Source organism: Malurus melanocephalus, unplaced genomic scaffold (genome assembly GCF_030028575.1).
Source record: "Malurus melanocephalus ecotype Western Australia unplaced genomic scaffold, MMel_1.1 scaffold_556, whole genome shotgun sequence".
NCBI lineage: Eukaryota > Metazoa > Chordata > Aves > Passeriformes > Maluridae > Malurus > Malurus melanocephalus.
In genome coordinates, this window is record NW_026623788.1 from 418,957 (window position 1) to 430,473 (window position 11,517).

At 42.2% G+C, this 11,517-nt stretch overlaps 1 protein-coding gene across 1 annotated transcript in view; it reads left to right on the forward strand.

The window, feature by feature from the left end:
* The window catches only part of LOC130583102 (disco-interacting protein 2 homolog C-like), a gene marked incomplete at its 3' end in the record, with an annotated part of 172,041 nt that extends 161,636 nt beyond the window's left edge, over positions 1–10,405 (forward strand). The window contains exons 3-4 of the mRNA XM_057382221.1: positions 936–1,103; positions 10,295–10,405. Coding sequence (XP_057238204.1) covers positions 936–1,103; positions 10,295–10,405 — 279 coding nt within the window. The remainder of the gene's footprint in view (positions 1–935; positions 1,104–10,294) is intronic.
* Positions 10,406–11,517: the final 1,112 nt, after the last annotated feature.

The window sequence follows — 11,517 nt, forward strand, 5'->3', positions numbered from 1 at the left end:
TTTTCTGCTCAACCATTTGCCAGAAAATCCCACATGAGGAATGTGGAATAAGGGTAAGTAAAGGAAGATTACAATAGGATCAGGAAAAAAAAAATTGAAATATTGCCTACTGTTTTTTTGTAAATATATTGAGCTCAATCATTTAGCTGATAGCTAAATGAATTATTTTACTATAGTGGAAGACACTGCTTCTACTGTATCAAAGTATTTTCCTCCAGAAACGGATACTATTCGTGCTTGGGTCTTTTGCTGTCTTTGTASTTTTTGTTTGTTTTGTTGTGTTACCTTTTTGGACAAAACTTGAAAGGGTTCCATTTGATATAATCCTTCTAAGACTTTACTCATCTGAATGGCTTGAAGTCCCTGCTCACTAGGAAGGGGGAGATAAATGCTTTTGGAGAAGGAGGATCACAAAAAAGATGCTGCCTTTTGTAGGCCTCTGTTAATATCTCAACAATAACACACATGAGCAGTTAGCCTTTTTCTAAAAAAAATTTTTTGTATCCTGTTTTGATGGGGAATGCAACAATTTATAAGCTTTGATGGACTTGGATCTTGGTGTTATAAGGGGATTGAGGTTTTAGAGCTATTTTAAACCRGTATGGAAACGGACATGACTTTCGCTGGGATCGGAGGCGTTGGGAAAGGGTGGGAATTTGCATTCTGTGACTGCTTTCAACAAACTAGAGGAAATCCAAAGGCGTTTCCCCTCTGCTGGGACATCCAGTCCTCCCGCTGCACCTTTGCTAACATTCCTAAGGCCCATGTTGGCAGAGTGGAACATCGGCCCGCGTTGGCTCCGTGGGTGTCCTGTGGTGTCTGTGCGTGCGTGTGCGTGTGTGCTCTACTGCATGGGGGCAGCAGCTCCACTCGTTGCTGTAACAAATGTAAAAAAACTAAACGTGAATTAATTAGTTTTTTTCAACTTGTTACAGCAGCGAATGGAGCTGCCGCRGTACGGTGTAGACTGCAACACAGTGAAGGAGCTGCCAGAAGAATGCTCCGCACTGCCAACATTGGTGTCTGTGACATCCGGGAAGCGGCCGCTAGAGAGAGAGCAGCCAGCACTGCAGGAAACCGGCCTCTCTTTTATTTTCGTTTTGGTGAGCACGATGAATATGGGAATGTTATCATATGTATCTTTTCCAGTCGGTATCTTGTCTATAACTGTGCCTCGTCTGGAAGCCTCTGGTAGACGCCTACGTCAGTAGGGTGGGCACGGGGCTGCCAGCTGCAGGGCAGGACAACCAAAGGGTGACATCTGGAACGGTCATCTTTGTCTGCCTGACAGTGGAGTGATGGGAAGGGTGAAGGAATAGCTCTTCTTAGTAACATTTGAAGGTGTTAAGACTTCTCCAGCTTCCATACCATGGATACTTTGGAGGAGCTGGTGAAACACAGGAAGGCATGTGTTCCTAATTCCCTTTTTGGCATTTCATTTTTACGGAGCTCTAACAGGCCCAAGCTCACCAGATTCCAGAGGAAGCTGTAAAAATCTAAGCACYCCTAGTTCTGTTTCCAGGTAGGGATCTCTGCCTGAGCTCTGCTCACATCCAAGCCATTCAGAAGCAGACTGACTTTTAGGAACAGGCRTCAGGCTGGTAGAGCAGACTGAAGGAAGAACATTCTGCAGGGCTCCATCTCTGTAGTGTGGAGCCAGCTGTGCCTGCAGAACCATGCCCTTCCCATGTACCCATCCCTCTGGCAGGACCTGTGGCTGGTGGCAGGCATTCTGCTGTACTCCCTGCATTTGTAGCAAGGCTGCAGAGGATCCACAGGCCCTCAAGATACCAGATTTTCTCTTGCCAGCCATGGAGAACATCACACTCTTGCCTCCCTGCTTGTCCACACTCGCACAGGCTGTCCAGACATGGTGTAAGGGATGGTTAGAGGGTAGATAAATTTGCAGTTCTCTCAGGACAAGATGTATCTGTAAAAATAACCTATTTCAGAAACCCTTCTCCTCTCACTTTCAAACCAATTTGCCATAATACTATGGAGGAGATCCATAATACATTYTGACTGTGTTTGTGTTTCTCCTCTTACACGAGGCTGCTCTAAGACAGATTCCCGCAGTCTGACATGCTGAACTTCCTCTGCCTGAGATTTTTGCAAAATGGGAAGGATTAAATGTAAATTGTAATTTCAGGTTTAACAGTATTAGTGATATAAAACCATGTGATAAATGTAACCAGGAGAAGGGCGGTAGACATATATGAACACACATACATACATGGTATTTTTATCATGCATATTGGGATGCTGTCATTTTAGAAAGGGAGAGGCTGTTACTTTTCAGGAGTGGGATTAATGAAGGGCAAAGCCAGGCCACCACGTGGCTGATACTCCTTCAGGTGATGTAGGAGCTGGCTCTCAGCTCCCCATTTCTGACAGGACAATCCCAGAGTGCACACTGTCACATGCTGTACAGCAAACGTGCGGTGACACACGGGGCTGTGCCAGATCCACTGCACATCTGCAGGCCAGCTCTGCAGTGCATGCACAGCGGGTCTGACACATCCAGRTGCTGCACAGACTGCACATATGCAAAGGACATTTGTACTGCTCCAGCCGGGCTGTCCAACATCCAGAAATCCGGAACGGATATGCTGCATTTGGCAGTGTTAATGGGAGAAGGGATGGGGGGAGCCCCCTTTTTCTTTCCCATTAAATCCCCACCTGCTTTAAGTCAGGGAGACAAAAGTACAGCTTTGTTTCCTCAAGATGCTTTCTCAGGATGTKAGTTTGGAGCTGGAGATGTTCTGTGTGCAGAGTAGTTTTTCTTGTCTTAGCGTGCCCGTGTGTCAGACATCTAAAAATTATAGTGAATCCAGACCTTTATATCTGTACATATACTCCAGTCCCTCTTGTGCAATGACCTTTTTCTTACTGCCTCTGTGGAGGAGCCATGACAGCCAAGAGCTGAAATAACCACTTAAACAGGGATTTATTTCAGAATAACTTTCTGAATATTATCTTGATTCGATCAGTCAGTGCTGGGTAAGATAACATGGACAGCTGCATGCACACTATCAAAGAGAAAACCTCCCTTGAAGAAAAAAACTAAATTACCTGCATTCCCAATAAGCTGTGTTTTTGCCCAATTTGCTTCCAGTCTTTTGCCAGGAAATTTGATTATTCTTTCACAGAACAGAGACAATGTTGTTATCAATTAAGCATTGCTCCTAACAGCTTAGACATGGGTGGTTCATTCGCTCTTAATCAAGTGCTGTGTCTCCACTAGATTGTTTTCTGTAATTTCCCATGATTGGTACCACCAGTGCAGCTCTATTTGTAGTGTAACCATGTGGACCAGTCATCAGTGCTTTATTTATTATGGTTAATAAATCTGTGAGATGTGGTGCTTAAAAGGCACCTGCTGCTSCTTTCAGAGGCCTGGAGACAGATCCCTGCACCTCCTGCTGCTGGAGCCCCAACAGCACCAGCTTGGGAACATTTCAAGCTATTCAGGGCAGGAAAGATAATACATTTGCACAGAAGATCCCTTTACCTCATGAAGAAGCAATTTTCTGCAGAATTACAGGAACCAATTTCCATAGCCTCTCTCATTAGCATGACACRTATATTAACATTTATCTGTTATCTGTGCATGTATTTGCATACTTCCTGTGTGTATGTGTGTACGCCTTCGCTTCAAACTATTCCTGCTGCTGACTCTTCAGACACTCCAAGTAAACTTAGTGGTTACAATTTCATTTTCTCTACCACAGAAATTATTTGTATTGCAACATTATTTGGATTGCAAAGAATGCAAAGAAATGTTTAAACAAAACTTGATTCTGAAAAAAATGCTCTCATTATTTYATTAATACTAACAAGTATTCCTGTCACATCTGCCTTCCTAATTATCCAAGGTCTCACCAAGGGATAACCATGATGGGGCATTTCAAAGCGTGATGTGTGTTGAGGACACAGATCTCATTGAGAGGCGTGTGCATCACACAGCACGTGGGCACATCCCTGAAACCTGTGAGAGGTGTTTCACAGATGAGAAACTATAGCACACAGGCAAAAGCTTAGTAAGTCTTGGGTTAAAAAAAAAGGTTTGGTTTTGGATTGGTGGATGCCTGCAGAGCTGAGTTTAATTAAAAAGGAAGGTACTGAAAGCATCTGAGGACTATCCCTTGAGGCCATCACTTACAGTTTGATGGTTACTGCGTCTGTTTTGCTATCACAGCTGAAAGCCCAGTCACCATTTTATCATTCTTGGGTTTTTGATGGCATCTCGGTTTCCTGTGCGGTACCAAGACTTCGAAATATCAAACCTTGTTCAAACACAGAGCAAAATACACCTTCCTTCACTTTTCACTCTGAGTAAGGCTAAAATAAGGTTGCAAGGGAAGAAATGAGTRTCAATTAGTAATACAGTAGTGATTTCAGCATTTGGTGTGATGTTTTCTGAGGGGWGGATATTTTTAGTACACATCAGAGTTGTTGTGTTTCTCAAAGAATTTGAAGATTTCCAAGAAAATACYTGTGGAAGTTCCTGGAGACCATCTGCAGAACATAAGAGAATAGGGAATAGAGAATAAGAACACATAAAAGTGTTGGTCAAAAACCTCACAAATGTGTGAGGAAAGGAGTCTCACTCAGAGAGAGCCTGTGGAGGTGTTTGAAGAGCTGGGTGCCGTGTCAAAAYGAGAAACTCCTGGAATTCACAATGCTGCCCAAATTTRTCTGCAGTGTGAGTTGACYAGCCCATGGGTGAATATGTTTGCTRTGTGAATTAGTACTCTTCTTCTACATACTCTCCAAAAGGAATCTTCAGATGGGATACTGAAGTTGTGGGACTGTCTGAAGGAAAATGGAAATCAAAATCACGTGTGCAGTGGAGCTGTAATGTGATGTCCACCATCACTGGGATAAAGGAGAGAAAAAARAAGCCCATGATAGCCATGCCAAGCTTGAACTGAAAGCTAAACCTTTCAAGGAAATGCTGGAAGGCAAAATTGAGATTGTAATAAGGAAAGAAGATCAGTTTGAAGTATGTGCATTGTTTTAAATCAGGACCAAGAGTAAGTTCACWTGTGATGGAAAAGTTTTTAATTAAACAAATCTAATCAGAGATTACATTTTTCCAGATTTATCTAGCAGAAAGYGGCTCTACTTTGCTGGATGTCTTTGGTTAGAAGTGTTGCATTTTAAATCTCCCTTGGKTTATCCAGTGAATTCATTACCTCGTTGAACRTTTGATGGGAAGAGTGAAATGCCAYGCTAAGTAACGAGTTCCAGGGGGATTGTGTGACATTTAGCCTGTTTACAAAAYACACGGTGTGTTCATCACCTGGCTTTGCTTTCAAAGCTGAGCCATCCGCCATTGTATAGAAGCTCAGGAAACACTGTGAAGGGAAGGCAAATACTGTTTCTTACAACTGCACTSCAAGCACTGTTTGAGTTCCTTCCCYCTGGCCCTGGAGTTGTTTGGTTTATCCTGCAGCTCTCTCTCCTGGGGGCACACACTGTAAGTTTGTTTTAGAACAATAACTGTAGCCTGTGTCTAAGAATGCGTTCTATTGCTTGTCAGTTAGACATTTCAGCTTTTAAATATTTTTAGATTMAAAAATTTCACACAGATGCAGGAATAAGAGATACATCAAAGCAGCTTGTCAGCTGTCATTAAGGAAACAATTGTCCTCTGYTGGAGAGGGCAATGCAGCTATTGCCATGTTATCAGGGCATAGTGTTGCAATCTAGCTACAAAAAGAGTAATAAAGAAGGGAGGAACAAAGAGGTGAAGGCAAAAAAAAAGAAAAAGAGTTGAAACCTGCTTCCAGCTGACAGTTTTGTACATTCCATGCACTTAAAAATAAAGCTATCCAGCTTGCAGTGGTATTGCTTGAATAGTTTACTAAGGCACTTGCATTTTTAGCTAAATGCAGTCAAGACAGGATCCAGCTTGAAGATTAGGATTTGTGGATTGATATATCTGCATTAAGTTGTCTGCCTATGAATGATATATTTATGCTTCCATTCTTATATGAAGAGAGAGAGTTAATTCAGTTGTTGAAACTCAGAGAGCTCTTCAGTTCATTCCAAAGCAGATATTTCCACTGACCACTTGCACTATTCTCAAGGCTTCACTGGACTTGTGGAGTTGCCTGAAGATGGGTGTCTGATACTGTTCAGGACTTCCTATAGTACACGAGATATCTGCACAGAGTGATGATGCTCACGTAAAATAGGACTTGAAGGTGTCAAGCCAGGTATCATTGTTCACAATATCTGTAAAGAAATTGGACACCTTGGTTTAGAATTCTGAGTTCTGGTCTAGGTCTCTGTTTTTCATAGTGGGAGATTATTTTAAGCACCATCTTCTAGGCATCTACATTTTATCTGCAAGCTGAATCCTACATTAGGAGTTTTACCTTGTATTAGGTGCATGGCTGTTTGCTCCAGACCACCTGCTGATACTTGTGTGTCATGTGATGACCATAAAGCACGGATTTCTCAGCCTTTTATATAAAATGTGTCCTAGGCATACATATTTTGCTGAAATTCTTCATGGCTTGCAACGAGTCGGTCACTGGTACTGATCACACTCACCTGTTAAAAGTCCTGCTTCAGCTGCAAGACTATTAAAACAATGATGCCATTTTGACAGTGTCTGTGAATGTGTCTGTGCACAGGGCACTGTCATGACACTGTCCTTTCTTTTAGAAAAGCCATTCATTACTTCGCCACCTCCTTAAATTTAGGAATCGATCCAAATATGGATTCTCAAGCCATTACRCCACCAAATCACAAACGGATCTGAGCGAAGCTGTGCTTGAGCAAGCATTAGCGCTTAATTCACGGGCCCTTGTGCTGGCTGTGAAAGCTACCAATTTTTTGGGTTTAGTTATGTTCAGAAATAGAAGTAAAAAAAAACGTTCTTTTTCCTGCAGTACGCTGCTCGAGCCTTCATGGAGGTGAACAATTCAGCTGTGAACACCGCTTTGTTATTGTGGCAGCACTTCACTGATTTCATGGTGCTCATTATTCTGCATGGCTTTTACTCCCACCCATCGCTCAGGAATGGCAGTGTGTAGGTTCTTCTATTGTGTCCTTTGTCTCACACCATGGCTGGTGCCATGGGAGCCAGCGGGTGCCCAGGAAGCCAAGACATAAGTCCAGGCAATTCAGCTAATTCCTGCTCCAGCCCCTTCAGTAGAGAACTGTCACCCAGTTCCTTGCTGCCTTTCCAAAGTGGGGCAGTGCTTTCTGTTTTTTCACCTTAGAGGAACTTAGTACAAACAGGTGTCCCCACAGGTGGCTGATGGAGAGCGTCTCCTCTGTACTTTAACACACCATTAACGTCCTCATTTTAATCAGTGTTAATGAGCCAAGTTCACATATCCTGCTCCACACTCGGGTAGAGGTTTGTTCACTGCTTTTATATATATGGGAAGGGGGAAAGAAAAACCATCCAATAATCCCCCAGACCTCATAAATAAACAAGGCATTTTGATATTCACATTTGCTGTTTCGCCTTCCTAGAGACTGCTGGTGTTGGGACTCTGTTTTCTGACTGTATGAAGAAAATGGATATTGCCCATTGGGTCAGAACTGAGTTACTTAAAAGAACACATTCATATAAAGTGGAAGGAAATAAAACTGTCTAAGGTGTCTCAGTTTTAAGTTTAGATGAGAGACTTCTGAGAGAACAGGTAGCAGCAGCATGATCTCCATAGTGAGCTGAGGAGGGAAGAGCCCTTGGCAGTGTCAGGGGTTGCTGTGGGCAGCAGTGCTGCTTGGCCAGTTGTGTGTCCTGCTGTCTTCTACCATGGCAGGGGCAGTGTTTGATGTTACCTTATGTGCACTGTCTTTTTTACACCTGGGAAAAGATCAGTGTGCACTGCCCACAGCTGCAGAAAAGGGATTGAGTCCTCGAGATGTCTCAGTCACTAAACCAGGAGAAAGTAACCACAGGCTTGAATGAATTTTGTCCAATGGCCTTCAGGTCTACCTGAAGGAACTCGCTCCTATAGCAGCTTGCACCTCTGAAATGGATGCTTTTCCTCAAAATTTAATTCCCCTCAGTGTTTCTAAAGCCTATTGCCCATGGTTTTGTTGTTTGGAAGATGCAGTTAATCCCTTTTTCCTGTATCATCATGGTGTTGTACTGCAGTGGCAACACCTCAATTATCTGTTTGTTGTTCTCCACATGCCATTGTCCTACTCAAGTCACCTGCCATGGGAAATGTGGCACTTTCTTCACAAAACCCYTGTCACACAACAGCAGTGCTGGGTGTACAGTTTGTGGGTGTGGTTTTTTTAGGATTTTTGTGAATGTATGTGGTTTCCAGAAATTATCTCGTTCCTGACGATGTAGATAGGGACTGAGTTGAATAATGGTGCTTAGCATCTCACAGAGACTGAAACATAATTTTGGGAAAAATTTCAGTCAAAATTAATTTTGTTATTAACCATGCATTGATTATTTTCAGGGTGACTGGATAAAGAAGGAAAAATTCTGAATATTAAAGTGAGAGGAAAGTATTTATTTTGATATATAAAAGTGAGGAGAATTATTTATTTTGATTATTTCAGGGATTTAGAAGTCAGGTTCACCTGACTTAAAGAATATAAAGGGAAGTGAGGGCAAGTAAAGTTATACAGTGCTATAGCGTGGAGACAGAGGAGTTAAATGAAGGCATTTTATTTGATTTCAGTATGTGAATTATTAATCACAATCTGAGTGGAGGAAAATTTATGGATTCTTTCTGTCTTTTAGGTGCCTATGAGATTTTACTCCAAGGATGTTTTTTAGCCAACCAGCCATTTCTCCACAAAATCAAAGCAGACTTGACATTGCTGATAATCCAAAGATTTAAGAGAGAAGCTGGATTTTGAGTGTAGTTTATTTTCACAAAGAAATAAGCATACAATGCCAACTTTTTTCAAAAGATGTTTTTTAAAGAGCCCATYGAAACCTAACTGAGACTGATTGAAGTAATCACAGGATTTTCAATTGGTCTGTAATCTACATTAAAATTCTTGTTTCCAAAAATGTGAACTCTTATCCCTCTCCAATAAGCTGGCATTGAATTGTTCAGAAATAGTAGTAGAGAGTTTTTGCATTATGTTTTAATTGAAAAATATGAGCATATTTCCAAACATTGTTTTGTTGACTCCAATTTCAAGTTATTAGTCCTACATTTGAACCCTTAGTGCAAGGGGCCAGTTTTATTCTGTTCTTACARTTACATGTAGTGTGTAACTCCTTCTTAAAGGCAAAAAATCGTAGGAAARAATCAATTTAATTTTGTCAGGTACTCCTGGTTCTGCACCCTGTGCATCACATGCCCAAGGCTCTGTGCTGTGTTAGCTCAAAGCTGAACACATCAGCTGGGCTTGTCTGCTCARGTTCTTCTCTGCAGGAGAGCAGGGCACCATCATGCCACTATTACAGATGCAGGTTTGCTTTCTTTTCCTATTGCTTGTTTAAAATTTTCCTGCTTAAGTCATTGGCTTCACTCTTTTCTGGAAGCTGTCAAGGAACATCAGTTTCTAGAAGTGTTTATGTGTGATGCTGCTGTTATATTCCTGCTGTAGTTTAAGAAGCCTTCAAGAAAATACTATTAAAGAAAAAGAAAGCAAATTCACCATGGGAAAGGGATTTGTAAAATAACTGAATCTTAAAATACTGGACGATTAGGCCCAGCATACTAAAATGCTGCAGATTTGCAAGACTATTTTTGTTGTTTTGCTGGAACAGGTCACTTTTCCGCCTGGCTTGGTGCAGTTATTTTTTAATTTCTGACCACTAGTAGATAAAAATGACTATAGATAATTACTGTAGTTCCCATCCCACAGGAACTAGTTTCCACAAGTTAGTATTGTGTTGTCACCAGCTGACACCATCCAACCAGATGAGGTTTTAGATGATATAAACCATCTAAGTTTTCCTAGGAACCAATTTGCAGGAAAGTTTCMATATCCATTGCAATGGTGTCTGCCTTTATTAGCTCATTAAAATTCATCCTAAATACTACTTTATGAAAAATCATCTGTTTGTGGAAATAAAAAAAATTGCCAAGCTTACTGTGTGTTTGCTCTTTCTGTGCTGTCCATGACCCTGGAAAAAGGGTTTTTTAGAGAGTACCAGGAAAAAAATCCGCACCAGAAAAGCTGACCAGAGGCAAGTAGTGTGTAACCAATTGACACGGCGTGCTTTAGGCACTGAACGTTCATTTGCTGCTCCTAGAGTATGCTAAACTCTTCCTCACTATAAATCTTCCAAAATTCAATCAGAATGAGCTGTTTGGTTTTTTTTTTTTTTTCATTAATGCAGGGGTGGACCAGGCGTTACCACAGGAACGTCGAACTCCTGTCACTCCGTCCTCGTCCTCTCGGTATCACCGTCGCAGGTCCTCAGGGTCACGGGATGAGCGCTACAGATCGGGTGAGTGCAGCTCAAGACCCCAYGCCTGCAATGAAAATTTGAAATGTTTTGTTCTGTTACTTGCTTTCTTAAAAAAAAGAAGTTCGTTGTAATGTAGCTATATATWGGARACTTTAATTGTGTGAATACAGAGAYRCTGTCCAAGCATGCAGGGGTGGAGTTACAAAGCCAAGAGGCTTCTGGAACAGGATCTGGCAGCGAGTGGGAAGGGCTGCAGAAAGGCCTTCTACAGGCACATTAGTGAAAAAGGGGAGACCAAAACCATGATCCCACTGCTGAATGGGTCAGGAGACTGGGTATCAAAGGGCATGGAAAAGGCCAAGATGTTTAATGTATTGTTCGCCTTGATCTGTACTGATGATAATTGAGTTCTGGAATCCAAGGCATCTGAGACCAATGGAAAAGCCTTGAGCAGCCTACCCTCTGTGAAGGAGAATCAGAATGGGGAATATTTGAACAGAGTAGAAGTCTGTGGAGTGTGATGGGGATGCATCACTGACCAATGTGATTGTGAGTCCACTCTCAGCTCCTCAAAAAGTTGTGTCAGTCAGGGGAGGTTTCTGAGGACTGGGAGGAAGGAAGGTTCATTCCTGTCTTCAGGAAAAGCAGGAGTTAGAATCTGGGAAACAACAGACCAGCCAGACGCATCTCAATCTTTTGAGCAGGTGGGGAGCAAATAATTCTGGAAACTGTTTTTTAATATATGACAGACTAAGCAGTAATTGGGAGTAGACAACATGGATTTACAAAGTGCTCTTTGTAGGTTGATCAATGCATGCTTGATCAGCTTAATTACCTCCTACAGTGAGATGGCTGCCCTGGAGGTTGAGGGAAGAGCAGTGGATGTTACATGCCTTGGGGCTTTTGCCAGTGTCTCTKATAACATCCTCCTTGRCAAWCTGGTGCAATGTGGATTAGATAAGCTGAGAGAGAGGTGGTCTGAAAATTGTCTGAAGTGTTGAGTTCAGAGGGTTGTGATCAGTGACACAAAGTCCAGCTGGACCCCAGTCTCTAATGGGTGCTTTAGGGAGTGAATACTGACTCCAGTACCCCTTAACAGCTTCATTGGTGACTTTATGGGTAAGACAGTGCCCTCTTCTCACGCTGGCAGA